Here is a 23463-nt window from a genome sequence, read left to right as displayed (position 1 = left end):
ATGTGTAAATATAATTATATAAATTTATACATAAATTTGTAAAATACACTTATCTAAACTATTTAAAATACATTCATATAAATTTGACATAAAATATAAAATACTTTATATTTTAAATAATATATTAGTATTTTATAATATATATATATATTATATTATTTATATATTTATATAATATATATATATATAATATAATAATTTTATAACATATGTTTTATATGTATAATAGTTATATATCATATATGAAACTACATAATATACAGAAATATAATAATAACAGAAACAGATCCCTTTTTTTGAGACAGGGTCTTGCTCTGTCACCCAGGCTAGAATGCAGTGACACAATCTTGGCTCGTTGCAACCTTGACCTTCCCGGGCTCAAACAATCCTGCCACCTCAGCCTCCTGAGTATCTGGTACTACAAGCACATACCACCATGCCTGGCTAATTTTTGTATTTTTTGTAGAAACGGGGTTTTCCCACGTTGCCCAGGCTAGTCTCGAACTCATGGGCTCGTGATCTGCCCGCCTAAGCCTCCCAAAGTGCTGGGATCACAAGTGTGAGCCACCGCACCCGGCTGAAACGAAGACATATTGGACTGTAGTTTGTGGAGGCGCCTACCGTTCCTCCCTACAGTGATTCGCAGGCCCGCCCAGCCTCTCGCCCTGCTCCTTCAAGCCCCAAACCTCTGAATGCCAGGGAGGGTGGTAAGAACCATCTCTGCGCCGAGTACCAGTAACGTTGGCAGGTCACTGTGGCCGGCGGGGGCACCATTGTTGGCCTCAGGCCTGGGGAGAGAAAAATACGACACACGGGGGATCCACGGGGGCGTGTTTGGGTTCAGCCCCGTGAGCCCACCCTGACCCTGGTGGGCAGACCGAGCGCAGGGAGGGGCGGGCGGGAGCGACCCGGTCACCAGGGCCTGCTGGCAAGCCCAGGGTGGTGACAAGTCCGCGTCTTTTGCCGGGAGCTGAAGATGTTCATGGGCTTTCAAGCAGGACAAAGCTGCCATGTCATCACCGCGTAGCAGGCAGAGCAAGGGTGCTGACAGCCTGCAGAAGCCTGCGCTTATCTCTCCATCAGAGCTAAAGCCCGTGTTTGCTTAGGGAACAGCCTGAAATTCCACCCCGGCTGCTGGGCCTTTCACTTTTGAAACATAAGCCCAGAGAGCGAAAGAGGGAACGTTGCGCTCAGATTCTCCTTCTGAGCATGAACTTATGTGCCTGACCAGGAACCAGCCAGTCGTACCGAAGGCCTTCCTGACCTCTCAGTTCTCCCCTGAACCTCTGCTGTGTCCTGGGCACCAAGAGCTGGAGATAGGCTGTCCCTGTGCATGTTTCCTAAGCCTGCAGAGGAACTGTTCGCAGAATCCAGCCTGGAATCAGCCGTTTGTGGCAAACAGCCGGTAGCTATTTCTCAACGTGTGTGGTTGTGAAGCTGTAGGCTCCATATTTGCTTTCACAGAGCATCCAAGCAGGTGTCTCAGAGCCAGCTCACACCGGTTCACACCGCTCACACCAGCTCTGGACAGCTGCTTGCACACATCTCTCCACGAGTCCACTTTCAGTGATGCCACGTGGTACCTGAAATTGGCCATAGAAATTGGCCTATGGTATGATGAGAGAACCAGTTGTTAGGTAGTTACCCCATATCCCCACCCTTCACACCACTTGTGACAAATCCTACTGTCAGAACATGTGGAACAGAGAAGGGGCCTTGGTGGTTCATTCACAAATGTCAGCACCCGTAGGTCTGCCTGTTTGGCCGCAGACACTGGGGAGCAGCCTGCAGCCTTGGCTGGTGTAGTTTCCTCTGCAAAAGGGGTGTCTCCTCCAAGAAACCTGTCCTGACTCCCCAGCCCACCCCACCTCCATTCTCACCCCTGCTGGACAGTGCAAACCCTTCATCAGAGAATGGCGTGTACCTTTCATCCTAGATCTTCCACCAGCTTTGAAGCCAGCATCCTGTTCGTGATGTCTGGAACCCTGGGAACTGTCCCAGCGCCTGTTGAGCACATGTGTGCATGCGAAGGGGATCTGCTGAGCGCTCTGCCCTGGCGGGAAGGCCGCCCTGCGCAGCCGGAGCTCATGCCTTGGCAGATGCTGGGCATCTGGATCGTGCAGTGCACAGGGGCATGGCACCATTGACTTGCCGGGGAACCTTGGCCTCAAAAGGGCCTCAGCCTCTCCACAGGGCAGTGAGGACTGTCCCATACTCTCACCCCGTACAGAGTATGGGAGAGTCTCTGTGAGCCTTTGGGTGCCCTGCAGAGGGAAGGCAGTGCCAGCCAGGCCTGGCTGGGGGCCATGGAGATGGCAGGCCCAGGCTGGGGAAGATTTGTGGCACCCAGACTTTTGCTCCCCTGGAATCTGCAGAATGCCTGGGGTTGCTCCTCTTCCTCCCTGGCATGGCTGAGCTTTGTCTGTGCCCCGTCCTTTGGCCATGGTGTTTGCCTGGTCCCTACCCTGGTACAGGCAGAGTTCCCTGCGACCCCCAGCTGTTTCCCCAGAACTGACACCAGTCTCCCTCCACCACCCATCCTCCTTTTGACTGCCCTGGGGACTCCACTGCTGCTCTGATCCTCTGTTACTCCAGCCACTTCTTGCTTCCCTGTTATCACAAACACTGAACAGTGAGCTCAGGTGTCACCCTCCACAGAGGCATGCACAGCAGGGGGTCAGAGGCATGTCGCATGGGGAACTGGGAATGCTCTGCTTGCAGAAGGATGCAGGGCCCACTGCAATCCTCGGATATCCTAGGGGAGAGGATATACCTGCTTCGTTTCTTCTCAGGGGTCAGAACTGGGCACAGTGGGTTGGAAGGAGGGAGAAAGATTTCTGCCAGGCACCCACTCCATGCCAGGCCCTTTTCTAGGCTCCCTTAAAACCTGTCAGGTAGGCCAGGTGTGGTGGCTCATGTCTGTAATCCCAGCACTTTGGGAGGCCAAAGCGGGTGGATCACCTGAAGTCAGGAGTTTGAGACTAGCCTGACCAACATGCAGAAACCCTGTCTCTACTAAAAATACAAAATTAGCCAGGCATGGTGGTGCATGCCTGTAATCCCAGCTTCTCGGGAGACTGAGGCAGGAGAATGGCTTGAACTCAGGAGGCGGCAGTTGCGGTGAGCCGAGATTGCGCCACTGTACTCCAGCCTGGGCAAGAAGAGTGAAACTCCGTCGGAAAAACAAAACAAAACAAAACAAACAAAAAACACCTGTCAGGTAAATGGTGGTAGAGCAGAAAACCTGGGCTCAGATGCTGGCATTGACCCCAGAGCCATCCAGTTTCCAAGCCCACACCCACAGCTTTCCTCCGGGTTGGGCAGTGCGTGATGGAAAGGCTGTCTTAGCAAGTAGTGAGTTCACTTTCACCAGTCCCTGGAGGCGGGAGCAGAGCCTGAGGTGACCACTTGGAAGGGGATGTTATTCAGGGGACTCGAGCATCTGGCATAGAATGGGACTCCACGAGGTCTAAGCCCCCTTCTAGCTCTGAAACTCCTTGAGGGAAACCATTTCCCAGATCTCTACATTGCTGCAGTGTCTTCTAACTTCCGGCACACCTTCTGCTCTCTCCGCAGGTGTTGTGCGCCAGGTACGGCCCATCGTGGGCCCATTTCACGCCGTCCTGAAGCTGGAGATGAACTATGTGGTCGGGGGCGTGGTCTCCCACCGAAATGTTGTCAACGTCCACATCTTCGTCTCTGAGTACTGGTTCTGAGGGCTGGTCTGCAGCACAGCCACGGGTGCACCTCCAGGCCAAATCATTGCTGCCAGTGACTGTGGCCTGTACTTGTTTGTACTCTCAGACTTTTTTAATGTTAGGTATTTGTTTGTAGCATTAGGCCAACATGTATTAAGCTGAGCCAGATGAGTAAGTCCATCTGACGTATTTTTGGTGTTTAAAAAATGAGTCTAATTCCTCAACTGTTTGGTTGAAAAACTTTACTCATTTTTTAATGCAAAGGCTAAGTGTCGCCCCCTTTCTCTGCCTCTGGGCTGGGCCTTGCTAAGGGCCAAGGAAAGAAAGACATTTTTTAGAGGGCAGCCAGTCCGAATGCCAAAAGAAGACCAGTTCTTGCCCTGATTGTGTGAAATTTGACATTTTGGTACTTTTTTTTTTTTTTTTTTGCCAATCAGATTTTCTGTGTTCTAAGGACATGGCTGCTGTAGAATAGCACAGAAGTGGATGATACATTCTCCCCAGAAGCAGCGTGACCGAATGCCGCGGGGAGCACTTGGAAGGGAAATTGCAGTTCTGTTGAAATAGAGGAAAATCCCTTGCTAAAGACGCAGCCTGTTAGGCTCGTGTGGGGCTCCAGTACGTTCACCAGGGGAATGGCTGGGATTTCTCGGCACTCTGCATCATCCATCTTTTCTTATAGGTGGGAAAATAAACAACTTTGTGATCCTCCTGATGGCCTGTGCATGACAGTCTTTCAAGAAGAGGGCTCTCTGCCAGCTCAGGAGTCTTCCACCAGCTAAGGGATTGGACATCTTCCCCCCTCCCATCCCCCTGCCGCACCCCACCCAAGGATGTCTCAGTGCTCCTCCTGCCCCTCAAGGTTCCGGGGCGGGGCCCAGCTTGTGTATCGGAAAAGCTTCCTACACACATGTTTTCAACGCCATGCCCACCCTCTGAGAAGTGCGGCTCAGGTTCGTTCCCTGCCCCATGTCCAGTGCTGCTAGGCAAGCCCAGGGCTCTGGCTTCTGTGTGACTTGCTTCCAGTAGTATCCCTCGTGGCATCGTGATCCTCTCTAGAAATCCCTGGGGGGAAGTCATGACCCTTCAGCAGCCATGAGTCCCTGCCAGACACAGTCCCTGCCTCCTGCCGGGGCCTGCGGTGCTTCGCTCATTCCTCCTGGTGGCCCGGTGAGGTGGGTATGATCACACACAATCTTGAGATGGGCGAACTGGGCTCAGAGAGAGGAACTCGGTTGCCAAAATTCACACATTTGAGAGACAAAGAGGGAATTCAAATTCCATCTGAATTTAAGCCCTCTCTAAACCCTGTGTCAGCAATAGATGTGGACAGACTGAATTTATTGGGAGACTGACACCCCAGTTGGCATCAGTGGCGGGGCCAGGAGCTCCCAGTGCCCCAGGGCCCACTCCGACCTCCAGGGACTCAGCATCTAGGCTCTGTTTCCACACATGCCTCTCCTCCAAATCCTTCCCTGGGTTGCCCCCATCCTCTTAGGTATGGATCCCATTGGTGGCTCAGAACCTCTCTCATCCTATGCCTCATTTCGCAGCCTGGACCCTAGCACTGGTGAGATCTCAGCCCCACACTCAAGCCAACACCACTCCAACTTTCAAGAACACGGTCTCCGCCACCTTTGGGAAGACCTCTCCAAGGTCACTTATTTGGGTCACTGGTCCATCAAAGCCAAGCCTGAGCCAACCAGGTACAAGGCCTGCTGGAGCCTTGGCCGCTGCAGCTGGTGAGAAAGAAGATGCCGGGTGTGGGGCTGGATGGTCCAAGGAGCCACATCTGGGGACAAGACCAGTGCAGGGAACATCCACGCAGCTCTTCATGCCAGGGAATTAGGGAATTGGAGTCCTGGCACAGAAGCAGGGCTGGGAGCTGGCTGTAGGAATGGAAGGAAGCCTCAGGGGGAGGGGCAGGAAACAGAAAGGGACATGGTGTGGGGGAGCGCAGCCGCCCACTTGCAGTCTTGGGGGCAAATCTGCCAGAGCCAGGCCGTTCTGGGCTCAGCAAAGTTGGTTTCTGGGAGCCTTCTTCAGTAGGGTGGGGTGGGAAGACCAAGGTGCAGGCTGCTCTGGAAAAAAGAGTTTCCCATACTCCTAATAGGAATTAGGGCAGGCCAGGCACGGTGGCTCACACCTGTAATCCCAGCACTTTGGGAGGCCAAGGCGGGTGGATCACTTGAGGTCAGGAGTTCGAGACCAGCCTGGCCAACATAGTGAAACCCCCCTCTATTAAAAATACAAAAATTAGCTGGGCGTGGTGGCGGGCACCTGTAGTCCCAGCTATTCGAGAAGCTGAGGCAGGAGAATCACATGAACCCAGGAGGTGGAGGTTGCATTGGGCTGAGATCCACTCCAGCCTCCGCACAGGAGTAAGACTGTCTCAAAAAAAAAAAAAAAAAAAAAAAAAAAAAAAACAGGGGGGGGCGGCAGCTTCCCTGAGGACGGTGAATGCCGAGCCAAGCCCCCTGCTGCTGATTGGCTCTTGAATGAGCACATGATCCAAGCTGTCCAATCAGAGCCCTGCCTCAGTGTCTGTCTGCCGCGGAAGAGGGCACGAGGGGCCCGCAAGTGGGCGGTGAGGGCGCCAGGTTGAGGAGCCCAGGGGAAGAGAGGAAGTGACCCTATCTGATTCAGAATCAGGGAGGCAAAAGCAGACCTCTCTCGGCAGGGCTAGCAGGGCGAGTCCCTGCCATCATCTGAGCTTCACTTTCTGCATCTGCAAAGTGGAGATTCCCAGATGGCAGTGAGGAGCGCTGGAGAGCATGAGTGCAAGAGGGTTTTGTGCATTGCAAAGTGCTGCATTCGTGTGTGAGGGCTTTTTGTCATTAAGTTAAAAGCAGCAATGATGGTGATGACGATAATGGTTGTCACTGTCAATTGAGCCACATGAATGTGCTCTGGAAGCTTGGCGTCTTTTCAATCCGGCATTTCCTTTTCTTAATCATCCTAGAGAGACTTGGTAGACAGTTGTGTAAATTACCCACCAGCCTAACTCTTCATATTTCATATCATGCTATGGGTTGGGCACCTGATGGACCCATAAGTATCTCATTATACTTGCAAAGTAATTACTGTCAGAGCCTAGCATCAGTGGCATTAAGGCACCAGCTAATGGGAGCTGGAGGTGCCTCTGAGTTCCTCCACAACAGTGATTCCTTCTTAACTGTAGCCTTAGAACAAGATAACTGAGGGGAATTGGCCGGGCGCGGTGGCTCAAGCCTGTAATCCCAGCACTTTGGGAGGCCGAGACGGGCGGATCACGAGGTCAGGAGATCGAGACCATCCTGGCTAATACGGTGAAACCCCGTCTCTACTAAAAATACAAAAACTAGCCGGGCGAAGTGGCGGGCGCCTGTAGTCCCAGCTACTCGGGAGGCTGAGGCAGGAGAATGGCGGAAACCCGGGAGGCGGAGCTTGCAGTGAGCTGAGATCCGGCCACTGCACTCCAGTCCGGGCGACAGAGCGAGACTCCGCCTCAAAAAAAAAAAAAAAAAAAAAAAAAAAAAAAAAAAAAAAAAAAAAAAGATAACTGAGGGGAATTGCTAAAGGCAAAGCAGTTTATAAGCAGCATGAGACAGCAAACACACAGAGACACCAAGTTGAATCCTTCTTGCTGATCTGGTAGAAGAAACTTGGAGGGAAGATTCCAGAAGGTCTCATAGAGTGGAATTCGACCAGAAAACTCGTTTTTTGTTGTTGTTGTTGTTGTTGTTTTTTATTCCTAAAGGAAATCTATCCTACTGTACAGAGGAAGTCTGTGGCATGTGTCAGAAGCGCCTGGGCCGCCCAGGGTCCTAGTAGGACAGTAGGACCCGTTTTAATATGCAGGTGGGTGTTGAGTGGAGGGTGCCAGGACCCACCCAGCCAACACAGCCAACTAGAACTCGAGGAGGGAAGCCAGCTTTTCCAAAGTTCTCAAGTTTGTCCAAATGAAAAAACACCTGGAAATCAAGTTGTTTTTTCCCCTAATATTGTAATATGAAAATTTTCAAATATACAGCTGAGTTGAAAGAATTTTACTGTGACTACCAGGGCACCATCCACCTAGATTCTGCCACTGACATTTTATGAGATTGAGTTGCATTTTGAAGAAATGACAATATGATGAGATAATAAATGCAAATAAGAAACTGCGTGTTTTGTAGGCTTGTGTTCAAACCCAGCCACTTACTAGCTGTGTGGCCTTGGGCACATTGCTTAATGTCTCAGAGCCTTGGTTTTCTCTACAATGAAATGAAAATAAGGACACATACTTCACAGGAGTGATTGTCAGGATGAAAGTGGGTGATTACGTAAAACACTGCAAGAACTTCTACATAGGAGGTCCTCCATAAATAGTACTGTCATGACACACACACCCGAAAGGATAGTCTGTATTCAGTTAGATGCCATATTTTATTAAAGTCTTGTGCAGACAAGCAGTGAAACCTCAGAAGAATTTATTAAGAATAACTGGAGACGCTTCCATGTGACTTGGCTCCATCCAGACCAGATGACTTCCAGGTGCCAGCAGCAGTTCCCCATTTCCATTCATGTTTCCCCACATCATTCATGCCAAAGAGATGGGTGCCAAGAGGCCATCTGTCTTCATTCTGGACATGGAATGAGACGGGAACTCACTCTCGAAGGACTTTTGAAGTCTCAGAGAAGAAACGGAGCCACCGTAGACCTTTTGAAATACGGCCTGTGAGAAGCACAGTGACAGCCACCATTACTCCCAATAATCACATTACTGTTTGTGGAAAAAAAGACCTACTATGTGCCGGGAAGGCTTCGGTAATCATCCCCAACACACACATTCTCTCACACACACTCACATGTGCACACGTGTGCACACACACACCACACACACACACACACACATATACGCTTCCTCCTCAGCCCCTCTGCCATGCCCAGCTCAGGGCCATCTTCTCCCACGAGGATGCCGGTCTCATCTCCTGAAATGACCCTGTCCTCCCATCACTGCAGAACTTACGGTGCCACCTGCTCTGTTTATCTCTGTGTAGTCTAGTATGTATTAGCGATTCTCTGTGTGAATGTCTTTCCTCCCCCAAGATAGTGGATCTGTGACTATTACTTTAGTCTATCTATCTATTATCTATCTATCTATTTATCTATCTATCTATCTATCTATCTATCTATCATCTATCTATTTATTTATATTTTGTGTAGAGACAGTGTCTCACTATGTTGTCCAGGCTAGTCCTAAACTCCTGGCCTCAAGCGATCCTCCCGCCTCAGCCTCACAGGTGTGAGCCACCATGCCCGGCCACCTGATCTGTGTGTTGTTTTGTTTTGTTTTTATATGGAGTCTCACTCTGTCACCCAGGCTGGAGTGCAGTGGCTCAATCTCGGCTCACTGCAACCTCTTCCTCCTGGGTTCAAGCGATTCTTGTGCCTCAGCCTCCCGACTAGCTGAGATTATAGGTGCGTACCGCCACACCCAGCTAATATTTTTTGTATTTTTTAGTAGAGACGGGATTTCATCATGTTGGCCAGGCTGGTCTCTAACTCCCAACCTCAGGTGATCTACCCACCTCAGCCTCCCAAAGTGCTGGGATTACAGGCGTGAGCCACTGCGCCCAGCCTGATCTCAGTCTTTAAGAGAGCAGCAGCTCATCTGTGGCCACAGCTTCCTGGGGACTTGCCAGAAGGGAGGTGCAGGGCACAGGGAAATAACCCACCTCTATCTGACCGCTTCGATAGTATCGAGCGTCCTCAGTGGCAGCGCACAGCACGGAAGCTGAGGTGTGGCTGCGTTCCATTTGGAGAATTCCACTGTGATCCATGGTGTCAGCTGCAGGTTCAAGGGTGTCACAATTTAATTATTAAACATCATGAGGCATTAGGAGGCTTGGGCACGCACTGATAAGTCATCCATTTCTAACACAGCTGGTTTATTACTGTTTGTGGCAGCTCCTGCACGAATTGGTGTCCATTAACTAAGCAATGGTATTATAATTACCCATTTAAATTATGTATGGGAAGGCTGTCAGTGGTAGAAGTCAGACTGCAGTGATTACTTTGAGTCGTCAGACCTCCTGGATGTAGTCTCTCTGCAGATAGCTGTAATTCTGGCTTGTTTTCTGCTCATTTTCTGCAGACATGTAGAATCCACTGCTAGGGTCCACCGAGCTGTCTTCTGGGTGGTTTTTGATGCTGCAGGAGATAAACACATGTGTCTTCCTGGCTGGACCCAGTTGATGCACTATCTTAAATTCTGTCCTTTGCCTGCCTTGATCTCCATAGCCTGCTTCTTCCTGGAAATTTTCCTCTTCCTCTTCTTCCTCCTCCTCCTCTTCTTCTTCTTCTTCTTCTTTTTCTTTTTTGAGACGGGGTCTCGCTCTGTCGCCCAGGCTGGAGTGCAGTGGTGTGATCTCAGCTCACTGCAATCTCTGCCTCCTGTGGGTTCAAACGATTCTCTCTGCCTCAGCCTCCCGTGTAGTTTGGATTGCAGGCACCCCCCACCATGCCTAGCTAATTTTTGTATTTTTAGTAGAGATAGGTTTTCACCATATTGGCCAGGCTGGTCTCGAACTCCTGACCTCAAGTGATCCACCCGCCTTGGCCTCCCAAAGTGCTGGGGTTACAGGCGTGAGCCACTGCGCCTGGCTGGAAATGTGCTTCTTTAGAGGAAAGCACCGTTGATCCTACCTCCTTGATCTGGTTGGTAAGACCGTATACAAACTGGGCCCGTTGGTCTCCGCTCCCTGATACTCTCTGATACCATCTGGTCTCATTCCTTCCTGATACCAATTCCATCTTGTTCATTCATTGGTTCACTCATTCATTCACTCACTTTGCGCCCTCCCTGTGGTGAATCAGTTCCCCTCTGTCCTCCCGACTCTGTCCAGTCCTCCCCTAGGCTGCCAGGCTACTTTTCCGAAACTCCGATCTGACGGAGGCCCTTTTGGCCTCAGATCCTCCAAGGGCTGCCTTCAAGGGCTCCTGCACCAACCTCATGGTGTGGCTATGTGACATAATAAGAAACATATACTTCTATTTGGTCTCTTTCTGGGTTCCTTCTCCATGGGGACAGAAGCTTCTGTGCTCGGGGCCCTACCAGAGCTCACCTTGTGTGCCTCTTCGTCTGCCTGTTCATCAATAATGCCCTTTACAATAAACCTATACATGCAACTAAAGTGTTTCCCTGAGTTCTGTGAGCCATTTTAGCCAATTGTCAAACCTGAGGAGGGGTTCTGGGGATCCCCGATGTGTAGCCAGGTCAGACGGAAGTGTGGGTAACCTGAGCACCCAATTCTTGCAACTGACATCTGAAGTAGGGACAGTCTTGCAGGACGGAGCCCATGTCCTCTGGGGCCTGTGCTAACTCTCGGTGGCCAGCGTCAGAATTGAACTGAAGTGTCGGACACCCAGATGGTGTCTGCAGAGAACTGGCCGGGCACGGTAGCTCCCGCCTGTAATCCCAGCACTTTGGGAAACCGAGGCCGGAGGATCACCTGAGGTCAGGGGTTCAAGATCAACCTGGCCAACGTGGTGAAACCCCGTCTCTACTAAAAAAAAAACAAAAATTAGCCAGGTGAGATGTTGGGTGCCTGTAATCCCAGCTACTCAGGAGGCTGAGGCAGGAGAATTGCTTGAACCTGAGAGGTGGAGTTTGCAGTGAGCCAAGATTGTGCCCGTGCACTCCAGCCTGGATGACAGAACGAGACTCTGTCTCAAAAAAAAAAAAAAGAAAGAAAGAAAATGCGGGACAGACAGGGGTGGGAGGTGGGGGAGGGAGCTCTGGGAGGGGGAAGAGGTGGGTGCCCCTTGTGATGCTAAGAATAGGGGAGTGGCAGAGGGCACAAGGTCACAAAACTAGGCTGAGGAAGAAGGGGTTGGCTGGACCCAGAAGGTATTGAAATGTCACAGCAGAAATGGCCACTGAATGCCCCTGCTGAAGTCCTCGGTGGGGTAAGGTAACAGTCAAGTCCTAACATCCTACATGGGAAATCTACACAGTTAGCAGAGCCAAACATGACAGCAACATGAGCCAACCACTGTGAACCTGACATTTTATTGTCACGTGAGACTGTAGCTCTCTGAGTCCCACGCCCTGGCCACCTTGTCCTGGTTCCTGCTCCTTTGAGGGTGAGTTATTCAAGTCAGCCAGTGGAGCAGACAGTGCTTCTGATTTCTGCGTTTCTTGCAGGCAAAGTCAGACAGATCTGGGAAGAAATCTTCAGCTTCCCCAGAAAGCACTCCCTTGAACATCCTTTCCTGTGTGTACACAGTAGGTGTTTAATTCTTGCTCTATGGAGCAGAGCCCGCCCCAGTGTGAAGAGTGGCTTTGCACACAAGAAACTATTTCTCCATTGTCTCCCCAGATTAGAGAGGCCCGAAGTTGAAACTGCTTCCCCTGAGCCTTCAGTATTAGAAACTGATAAAACCCTTCCAGAAGCATCGCCCTGGAAACTTGAGCACCTCAGCCCCCAGACCCAGATCCCAGCAGAGAAAGCCTTTGGTATCCCAGGACCGAATGCTAATGGCATTGAGGTCGGGGGGAATCCGTTCTGGCCTGTGCTGATTGTGACTTACTGTTGAGAATGTTAGCGTTTTGGGTGAACAAGAAGAAATCTATTCCAGCATAATTATTCCAATTGGGATTTAGGAGGACTGGGCATTCTCCACATTCCAGGCTTCTTCATTTCCACGGGGTTAAGAGGGGGCTTATTTTTTTCTTTCTGTGCCACAAAAACTTGGCAGCGATGACTAACCTAGCGTAACACGAGAAAGCTTACTAGGTCGGTCTGTGGCTGTCCTGCTAGCTTTCCTGTTTGTCATACGACAGTGAGACCAATGCCAGCTCATCATGGCACAGAGAACTTTCGGTGATCTTTGCAGCTGGATGTGAGGCCCAGCTTGGCGGGCTAACATCCTGGAGAAAGGGTACCTTGGGGGTCCAGTGAGAGGCATGCTAGGAGTGGGGTAGGGGTAAGAGGAGACAGGTACACGGAGCGCAGAGGTAGAAGCACAGCCTATTTCTAACAGACATTAAAAAGAAAGGACACTTCTAGCCGGGTGCTGTGGCTCACTCCTCTAATTCCAGCACTTTGGGAGGCCAAGGCGGGCAGATCACCTGAGGTCAGGAGTTCAAGACCAGCCTGGCCAACATGGTGAAACCTCGTCTCTACTAAAAATACAAGAATTAGCCAGGCATGGTGGCACATGCCTGTAGTCCCAGCTACTCAGGAGGCTGAGGCAGGAGAATCGCTTGAACCCGGGAGGCAGAGGTTGTAATTAGCCGAGATCGTGCTACTGCACTTCAGCCTGGGTGACAGAGTGGACACTTCCAACTGGACGAGGATGACCTTCGTTAGAGAAACAGCAGCAACTTGGCCTTCACCAGCTCCAAACAACACTGCCAGGTTGAGATCATTACTACCATTTTGCAGAGGATAAACGTGAGCCTCAGAAATGAAGAAACTCCCCCGGAGTAGGACACGGCCAAGCTGTTTCTTACCCTCTGGCCTCCTATGCTCTTTCCATGACAAGCAGACAGAGGCTATGTTTGGTTTAGGGTCTCGATGAACTTTGACACTGTGGAGCTAATCCTTCCTCCTTGCAAACAGCATTCAGTTCAACTTGGTGAATCTCTACTGAGCATTTATTACATGCAAATCCCTGTATGCATGAAATAAAGTTAAAAAATAAAATATGCATGAAATAAAAACAACAGCACAACAATAACCAAGCCACCAGGCATGGACACAAGGCCTAGGAAGGGCTTGGCATGAACACACTGAATCAACTTACCTGAGGAGGCCATTCCCAATATTCCAGAGGGGGCAAGTCCGATATGAACCCCCTGGGGAAAAGAGCCCTTTCCTCGCTTACTCCTGGTAGGACCAAACCCAATGTCTAGCACGTTTGACCAACTCTTTCAAGATCCTCCCAAAGAGTTTTTTCATCTGTATCAGTTTGGTCATCCGAAAAGTGAGCCTAATAATTACTACCTTGTAGGAATTTGGAGAGTATGATGCAAGATGGTGACTACGAGACGTGGGCACAATGCATGGTCCAGAAGAAGAGCTCAGAAAATATCTGTTCCAGTTCTTCTCTTCCTTTCCCAGGCACGTGCCTTTGTGAGTTCTCAGTAAATGTCACCTCACTCTCCTTTTTTAAAAAAATAAAAATTTTTTGGCATGTCTCCTATAACCCAGGCACAGAGTTAGGCCCAGAGATACAGTGATGAATGAGACACAGTGGTGGTTATGGGACTCACCAGCAGGATAACATGAAGTCTGGCATGGGGTCTTTCAGGTCCAGTAAAAGCAAGTTTCTTTCACTGTTTATTGCAAATTTACTGAACTACATTTTGGTTTCATCATTTGTATTTTCTTAGTTTTCTCTCAATGTACCAAATTTGCTGTTTAAGACAAAGCTCGTTTCAATTTCATAAGAGAAATGAATTCTAGAAGCAGGGTCCAATGAAGCTGGCCATAATTTAACTTGACTAACTTTAATAAAAGCCACCTATGCTTTTAGAATCCTAAGAATCAAAGTATCCCTTTTCACTTTGGCTGCTGGGAAGCTCAAATCTGAATTTATTTATTTTTTGTTGCTTTTTTTAAAAACATCAAATCTAAATTTAATACCCAATTGAATATACCCTATCTGACTTTTATCTATTTATTTATTTTTTAAGATAGAGTCTCACTCAGTCACCCAGGCTGGAGTGCAGTGGCATGATCTCTGCTCACTGCAACCTCCGCCTCCCGGGCTCAACTGATTCTCCTGCGTCAGCCTCCCGAGTAGCTGGGATTACAGGTGCCCACCACTGTGACCAGCTAATTTTCGTATTTTTAGCTACTCGGAAGGCTGAGGTGGGAGGACCACTTGAGCCTGGGGGGTGGGAGGTTGCAGTGAGCAGAGATCACACTACTGCACTCCAGCCTGGGCAACAGAGCAAGACCCTGTTTCAAAAAAACACAAAACCAGGCCTGGCATGGTGACTCTCACCTGTAATCCTGGCACTTTGGGAGGCCGAGGCGGGTGGATCACTTGAGATCGGGAGTTGGAGACCAGCCTGGGCAACATGGTGAAACCCCATCTCTACTAAAAATATAAAAATTAGCCAGGCATGGTAGTATGCACCTGTAATTCCAGCTACTTGGGAGGCTGAGGCAGGAGAATCACTTGAACCCCGGGAGGCAGAGGCTGCAATGAGCCGAGATCGCGCCATTGCACTCCAGCGTGGGTGACAGAGTGAGACTCCGTCTCAAAAAAAGACAAAGAAACAAACAAACTCAAAATGTGGTCTGTTCATACCATGGAATATCATTCAGCCGTAAAAAGGAAGGAAATTCGGACACAGACCACAAGGCGGATAAACATTGAGGACATTGTGCTCAGTAAAATAAGAGTCTAAGTCACAAAAGGACAAATACTATATGATTCCACTCAGATGAGGAACCTAGAGGAGTCAAATTCATAGAGACAGGAAGCATTCATAGAATGGTGGGTGCCAGGGCCTGGGGCGGGGGGATGGAGAGCTGGCATTTAATGGGGATTTAGGGGAAACGAGAAAAGTTCCGGAGGTGAAGGGTGGTGAAGGCTGTACCACGGTATGAATGAACTTAGTGCCGCTGAATTATATGCTCAAAGATGATTAAAATGGTCAATTTTATCTTATGTATATTTTACCACAATGAAAAATGTTTAAAATTTTTTTAAAAAAGGCTGGATGAGGTGGCTCACACCTGTAACCCCAGCACTTTGGGAGGCCAAGGTAGGAGGATCACCTGAGGTCAGGAGTTCGAAACCAGCCTGACCAACATGGTGAAACCTCCGTCTCCACTAAAACAAAAATTAGACTGGCGTGGTGGCAGGCACCTGTAGTCCCAGCTACGTGGAAAGCTGAGACAGGAGAATCGCTTGAACCCAGGAGTGGGCGGTTGCATGAGCCGAGATAATGTCACTGCACGCCAGCCGGGGCAACAGAACAAGACTGTCTCAAAAAAAAAGAAAAAAGAAAAAAGAAACACCTGAAAATGAACATTGTAAAACTTCTGTCTTAGGGAAAGTTGCCCTAGGCCGATCTCTGCAATTTCTTTTTCTCAGTAGAGGGCTCCTGTCGCAGCTTCCAGGTTTTCATCTATCTCCCTTCCTACTGAAGTGAATCGCGTTCCAGGCTTCTCCCAGGAGGCGCCCAGAGTGCAAATGCTGCCCGGCTATCAGCTGCAGCCGGCACCAGCCTGCTGTAATTTGATGAGCGAGCAAACTCCTGTCCCAGAGCAGGAGCTGAGATCACTCGTGCAACAGCAGGAGGCAGCCTATTGCTAGCAACAACTCGTGACCTGTCCCTGCGCCAGCGGCGGCTAGCCCACAGGCCTCGGTGGAAAGAAATACGGTAAATGTAGCAGCGACTGTCATCGCTGTTTTATTTTCTCTTTGGCCTCTGGGTATTCACACTGCTTCCCCATTATTAGTCATACTATATCATCAGCCACAATTGTGCTTGTCAACCACTGGGGGAGGGAGCTACCATTAGAATACAGGGGCATGGAAGAAAGGAAAAGAAGCAATCCTCTGGGCAAGGAGGAAAACAGGAAAAGCGGCTGCTGCATGACGGGGCGCCGGCCGCGTAGCTGTGGCTGGTGACAGACAAGGCAAAGTGGGAGATTTCATCTGGTCAGGACCCCATGCGGACTTGCTGTTGTTTTTCCCGGGCTCAGGGGCCCTCAGAGCCAGAAACAGCACAGTTGTGGACAGAGGTGGACAGAGGCCAGGCCCGCCCATTGGCTGGTGCCTGACTCGGTGGGTCTGTGGGCTGCCTCCTGAACGGGAGGTGACTGTGGCCAGCCTGATGCAGGGCAGAGACACCGTTTCCTTGGCAACCGGATCTAACAATAGTGATGCACGTTTCCGGCCGAAGCACAGTGGTGGGAAGAACTCGGACTGGGGAGCCAGAATGGCCTGGATTGAGTCCAGTTCTGCTACTGACAAGCTGCGTGGTGGGGGCGAGCTTTTGAGCCTCTCTGAGACGGATATGGTGGCAGCACTGGTGGAAGCGCCTAGCATGGTACCCGAGACCTGGTAAGGGCTCGGTGATGCTTAGTCACCTTCCACCATCCTCCTCCCCTTCAGCCTAAGGTGAAAAATACAGTCCTGTCCGTTTTGGTAACAAAACTCCAGACACCACCCTGCCGGTTCGGAGCAGTTCTACACTTCCTTCCATTCATGGAGAAAGGAGCCTCGAAGGGACAATGATCTCTGTCTCCTTCTGGGAACTGGCTGGCTGGCCTCCTGCAGAGACCGAAGGGCCAGTTTCTAAGGACGTGGCCTGGGTGTTCTGCCCATCTAGTCTCTGCTGGACGGCAGGCCATGACCCCAAAACCAGCAGCGATGATAATGAAGCCAGTGAAGCAGTATGGAGATGGAAAGTGATCACAATCCAGGATAACTAAAGGCAAATCTGTGGCAAGTAAACTCAGTGACATGTATGTGCTTACCGCAGCATTCAGTACGCAGTTAGCACATAGCCAGTGCCAGTCCCCTGGCTTAGCCTCTCCTTTTCTTTTGGAATATGAACAATCCACTTCATGCATAAGAACTGTCAAGCATGGCGGTGCGCGGCGGCTCACGCCTGTAATCCCAGCACTTTGGGAGGCCGAGGCGGGCAGGTCACTTAAGGTTAGGAGTTTGAGACCAGCCTGGCCAACACGGCGAAACCCCGTCTCTACTAAAAATACAAAAATTAGTCGGGCGTGGTTGAGGGTGCCTGTAATCCCAACTACTTGGGAGGTTGAGGCAGGAGAATCACTTGAAACCGGAAGGCCGAGGTTGCAGTGAGCCAAGATCGTGCCACTACACTCCAGCCTGGGCAAAAGAGTGACACTCCATCCAAAAAAAAAAAGAACTGTCAAGCATGAGGCAAGGTGAGGCCAGTGGCTGGTGGAACCAGCGGTACAGGGGCAACAAGTCCTCTTTGGCCTTGGTTTATTGCTTGCTTAGAGAGTGAAGGGAAGAGCAGCTGCAGGCGTCAGCTCCCCATGGCCCTTGTGCAGGGCAATGGCACAGACAGCAGGGTGTTCCACTGCACAGGAGCCCACTGAGACTGCAGCTAAGAGGTTCAACCTCATAGAAAGCTTGTTTTTCTTTTTTTTTTTTTGCTATGAAATTTCTTTAAAAGGTGATTTCTACACTTGGATCTTAGTTTTAGGATTTTTTTTGGTTTGTTTGTTTTTGAGACAGCATCTGTTTTATTTATTTATTTGTTTATTTATTTATTTGAGACGGGGTCTCACTCTGTCACCCAGGCTGGAGTGCAGTGGCCAGATCTCAGCTCACTGCAAGCTCCGCCTCCTGGGTTTACGCCATTCTCCTGCCTCAGCCTCCCGAGTAGCTGGGACTACAGGCACCCGCCACCTCACCCAGCTAGTTTTTTGTATTTTTTAGTAGAGACGGGGTTTCACCGTGTTCACCAGGATGGTCTTGATCTCCTGACCTCGTGATCCACCCGTCTCGGCCTCCCAAAGTGCTGAGATTACAGGCTTGAGCCACCGGGCCCAGCCTATTTTCTGTATCTATTTTTGAGACGGAGTTTTGCTCGTTGCCCAGGCTGGAGTGCAGTGGTGCTATATCATCTCACTGCAACCTCCGCCTCCCGGGTTTAAGTGATTCTCCTGCCTCAGCCCCCTGAGTAGCTGGGATTACAGGTGCCCGCCACCATGCCCAGCTAATTTTTGTGTTTTTAGTAGAGATGAGGTTTCACTACGTTGGCCAGGCTGGTCTCAAACTCCTGACCTCAGGTCATCCACACGCCTCAGCCTCCCAAACTGTTGGGATTACAGGCATGAACCACTGTGCCCAGACAGAAGTTCTTAATTTTGATCAAGTCTAGTGTATCAATCTTAATCATTAATCTTTGGGTTAATGATTTTTGTGTCCTGTTTAATAAATCTTTGCCTTATCTCAATGTCATGAAGATATTACATTTTTTTCTAGAAGCTTTATTATTTTACCTTTTACATTAATATAGATCATCTTGAATTAAAATTTGTGCATAATTTGAGGTAGGGGCCAAGATTCATTTTTTTCCACATGGATATCCAATTTGGCATTGTTTTTTGACAAGACCATCCTCTTCTCTACTAACTTGCTCAGGTAACTTTATTGTTAATTACGTAGCCATCTATGTGTGGGTCTGTTTCTGAACCCTCGATTCTATCTTATGGCCTATGTGTCCGTTCTCATACCAATATCACACTGTTTAATTACCTTTGCTTAATTAGGGTTGCTTTATAGTAGGTCTTGATATCTAGAAGAATAAGCCTTCCAACTTCATTCTTCAAAATTGTGCTGTCTATTCTGCTAGGTTCTTTGTGATGCTGTATAAATCTGTTTGTCAATATCCATTACAAAAGCACCGCTGGGATTGTGACTGAGATGACGTTTGTTGTATTTTCCTCTAATTTGCTCATGAGGTGGCTTCCAGTTTATAGGGTGGCTGTGAACTCTAGCCCTGCCCTGAGAGAGTTCAAGGGCAGGTGACTGTGGGTGTCACAGTGCATCTCTCAGGGATACTTCTTTATCCCTACGGACAGTCTGATGCCTCAGTGTCTGACTGTGACCAGGTGTCCCTCTCACAGGAAACTCGTTTACCCTGGCAGACGCCCTGTGGCTCTTGTCGGACCTAAGTCTAGTTTATTTCCAACAAGACAGACACTCCCTAGAAGAGCCCTGGCCGGGAGAGAGTTAGGTCTGGGTGCGTTGGTCAGGTGGGCCACAGGAGAGACAGCAAAACAGAACACATGAAATAACAGAAGCAGTTTATCACCCCAGGTCCACAGAGAAGGGGGGCCTCCCCTCCGCAAGGAACCAGGGGAAGTCTGGAGATGGCAGGGAGCTCAACCAGCAGGTGGTGGGGGGTGGAGAGACAGCGAGAGAGACCTTCAGACTAAAGCCTTGTTTGGAATCCAGGTCGTTACCCAAGCAGGATTTCCACTGGGGGTTTTGGGGGATGTGTGAGGCCCATAGGGTCGCCCTGTGACTGAGAAAGGGTCACTGCTGCATAGACCAGCACAGTCCCTGAGAAGGTGGGGGCCTTTAAGGCAAGTCAAGTGGGTTGTATCCAACTGTCCCTTGGGAAAGGAGTCCCTGGGAGGCGGTAATGTAAGGCAGACAATCTTGATTGACCATCTTGAGGAACTGGGAGGAGGTGAAGAACAGGAAATTATGTCAAGGCTGACTAAGCCCTGTTTCTGGTATGAGAAAGCTAAACCTATATTCAAAATGAATGCTGAGGCTGTGTGCAATGGCTCACACCTGTAATCCAATCCCAGAACTTTGGGAGGCCAAGGTAGGCGGATCGCTTGAGCCCAGGAGTTCAAGATCAGCCTAGGCAACATGGCAAAACTCCATCTCTACAAAAATATACAAAAATGAGCCAGGCGTGGTGGAGTGCATGTAGTCCTAGCTATCTAGGAGGCTGAGGCGGGAGGATCACCTGAACTCAGGGGGTCGAAACTGTAGTGATCATGCCACTGCAGCTGGGGGACAAAGTGATACCTTGTCTCAAAAAAAAAAAAAAAAGAATGCTGAGGCAATTTACTACAATATTGAATCTATAGATCGACTTAGGAGATTGACATAACAACAACATTGAGACTTCCAATTCATAAATGTGGTCTATCTATCTCTCCATTTATCTAGGTTTTTTCTTTTTTTTTCTTTTCTTTTTCTTTTTTTGAGACTGACTCTTGCTCTGTCGTGCAGGCTGGAGTGCAGTGGTGCGATCTCGGCTCACTGCAACCTCTGCCCCCCAGGCTTAAGCAATTCTTCTGCCTCAGCCTCCTGAGTAGCTGGGACTACAGGCATGCACCACCGTGCCCAACTAATTTTTGTGGTTTTAGTAGAGACAGGGTTTTACAATATTGGCCAGGCTGGTCTCAAACTCCTGACCTCATGATCTGCCCACCTTGGCCTTGAAAGTTGGGGATTACAGGCATGAGCCACCATGCCTGGCCTTTTTTTTTTTTTTTTTTTAGAAACAGTGTCTTACCCTGTTGCCCAGGATGGAGTGTAGTGGTGTGATCACAGTTCACTGTAATTTTAAACTCCCGAGCTTAGGCAATCATCCCATCTTAGCCTCCTGAGTAGCTCTGAGTATAGCTACGTGCCATAGTGCTTGACTAGTTTTTTAGTTTTTTGTAGATTTGAACTCTCTCTATGTTGCCCAGGCTGGTCTCAAACTCTTGGCCTCAAGTGATCCTCCCACCTTGGCCTCTTAAAGCACTAGGATTACAGGTATGAGCCACTGCTCCTGACCTTGTCTAGGTCTTCTTTAATCTCTCTTAGAAATGTTTTGTGGTTTTTAGTGGAGATCTTACATATCTTTCAAAAGATTTATTCCTAGCTATTTATATTTTCATGCTATTGTAAATTGTCTTTAATTTTGTTTTCTAGTTGTTTGTTGCTAGTATATAGAAATAAACTTAATTTTGTATGTTGAGATTTTATCTAGTGGCCTTGCTAAATGTATTAATTCTAATAGTTTGTAGACTTTTTTGGATTTCCTATCTATACAGTTATGTCATCAGAAAACAAAAGCAGTTTTACCTTTTTCCTTTCCAATCTCCATGCCTTTTTCTTTTTCTTGCCTTATTGCACTGGCCAGAACCTCCAGTACCAGATTGAGCCAAAGTGGTGATCATGGCTGACAAGAAGAAAGTGCTCAATAGTTGCATTTGTGTTAACAATAGGGTTTTTAAAAATATATACTCCGTATCAGATTAAAGAAGTTCTTTTAAAAATGTATTCTTAATTGTTGGAGAGTTTTTATCATGAACAAGTGTTGAATTTTATCAAATTTTTTTTGCATCAAAGGGCATGATCATGTGATATTTCTCCTTTATTCTGTTATTATGGAAAATTACATTGATTTTTTTTCAAATGTTAAATCCACTTTGTATTTCTGGAATAAGCTCTACTTGGTCTTGAGGTATTATCTTTTTAATATATCTCTGGACTTGATTTACTAACATTTTATTTAGAATCTTGCATCTATATTCATGACAGATATAAGTCTGTGTATTAGTCCATTCTCACACTGCTATAAAGACACTACCTGAGCCTGGGTAATTTATAAAGGAAAGAGGTTTAATTGACTCACAGGTCAGCAGGCTGAGGAGGGCTCAGGAAACTTACAATCATGGCAGAAGGCAAAGGAGAAGCACGTACCTTCTTTACAAGGCGGCAGGAGAGAGAGCGAAGGGGGAAGTGTCAGACACTCATCAAACAACCAGATCTCATGAAAACTCGCTTACTATCATGAGAACAGCATGGGGGAAAACCGCTTCATTAGCCAATCACCTCCCACCAGGTTCCTCCCTTGACACGTGGGGATTACAATTTGGATTACAATTCAAGATGAAATTTGGGTGGGGACACAGCCAAACCATGTAAGTCTGTAAATTTCTCTTATTGTAAGATTTGTGCCCAGTTGTAATATCAGAATTTTTCTGGCCTCATAAAATGAGTTGGGAGGTGTTCTTTTTTTATTTCCTGTGTTCTGTTTCTGAGTTTGCATAAGATTAGTATTATTTCTTAAATGTTTGGAAAATTACCAGTGAAACCACCTGAGTCTGGAATTTTTTTTGTGAGAAGGACTTAAATTACAGATTTAATTTTTTTTTTTTTTTTTTTTTTTGAGACGGAGTCTCGCTCTGTCACCCAGGCTGGAGTGCAGTGGCCGGATCTCAGCTCACTGCAAGCTCCGCCTCCCGGGTTTATGCCATTCTCCTGCCTCAGCCTCCCGAGTAGCTGGGACTACAGGCGCCCGCCACCTCGCCCAGCTAGTTTTTTGTATTTTTTAGTAGAGACGGGGTTTCACCATGTTAGCCAGGATGGTCTCGAACTCCTGACCTCGTGATCCGCCCGTCTCGGCCTCCCAAAGTGCTGGGATTACAGGCTTGAGCCACCGTGCCTGGCAATTGTTTTTAACAGTAGAGGATTATTTGGATTTTGCTAAATTGTAGGGTTTTTTCTTTTTTAGATGGAGTTTTGCTCTTGTTGCCCAGGTTGGATGCAATGGCATGATCTTGGCTCACTGCCACCTCCAACCTCCACCTCTTGAGTTCAAGCGATTCTCCTGCCTCAGCTTCCTGGTTGGCTGGGATTACAGGCATGTGCCACCACACCTGGCCAATTTTGTATTTTTAGTAGAGATGGAGTTTCTCCATGTTGGTCAGGCTGGTCTCGAACTCCTGACTTCAGGTGATCCACCCGCCTCAGCCTCCCAAAGTGCTGGGATTACAGGCATGAACCACCGTGCCCAGCCGCTAAATTGTAGTTTTAAAAAAAATTTCCATTTCATCTAGGTTTTCACTTTTATTGGCACAAAATTGTTTTTAATATCCTCTTGTTACATTTACAATATCATTAGGCTCTACCATAGTGACGGCCTCTTTTTCTTTCTGATATTAGAATGAAAAAAACTGTGAGTTTTTCCTGGTTTTTTTCCCCTTGGTCAGTATTGATGGAATTGTCTATTTTATTATATTTTATTTTCGAGACAAAAGTCTTGCTCTGTCACCCAGGCTGCCATGCAGTGGTGTTGATAGCGGCTGCTGCCATCATGCCAACTGCATCAGGGAGGCATGGCTGGGGCTGCACACTCCATGGAGCCAGTGGGAGCCCTGCCCCTTCTGAGTTGGGGCGGGAGCTCCCCAGGTGCCTCTGCAGCCACCCTCCCAGGTGCAGGACCTGGGTGTATCCGCAGCCTGCACCCTTGAGGGCCCAGGAG

At 48.6% G+C, this 23463-nt stretch overlaps 1 protein-coding gene and 1 long non-coding RNA gene across 2 annotated transcripts in view; one reads left to right on the top strand and one right to left on the bottom strand.

Moving 5' to 3' along the window:
• Window positions 1–4413, top strand: part of FBLN1 (fibulin 1) — a 98781-nt gene extending 94368 nt beyond the window's left edge. The window contains exon 17 of the mRNA XM_033233608.1: window positions 3577–4413. Coding sequence (XP_033089499.1) covers window positions 3577–3716 — 140 coding nt within the window. The 3' untranslated portion in view covers window positions 3717–4413. The remainder of the gene's footprint in view (window positions 1–3576) is intronic.
• A 3654-nt stretch (window positions 4414–8067) lies between these two features.
• On the bottom strand, window positions 8068–10014 carry LOC117096718. The gene is made up of 2 exons (XR_004442608.1): window positions 9398–10014; window positions 8068–8394 (listed from the first exon to the last, which is right to left on the bottom strand). It is a non-coding gene; the product is annotated as an uncharacterized LOC117096718 (long non-coding RNA).
• Between the last annotated feature and the right edge of the window lie 13449 nt (window positions 10015–23463).

The sequence above is a fragment of the Trachypithecus francoisi genome, unplaced genomic scaffold (genome assembly GCF_009764315.1).
Source record: "Trachypithecus francoisi isolate TF-2019V2 unplaced genomic scaffold, Tfra_2.0 Lachesis_group14, whole genome shotgun sequence".
Lineage (NCBI taxonomy): Eukaryota > Metazoa > Chordata > Mammalia > Primates > Cercopithecidae > Trachypithecus > Trachypithecus francoisi.
Note: the sequence above shows the minus strand (reverse complement) of the source record. Positions and strands in the feature narration are given on the sequence as shown.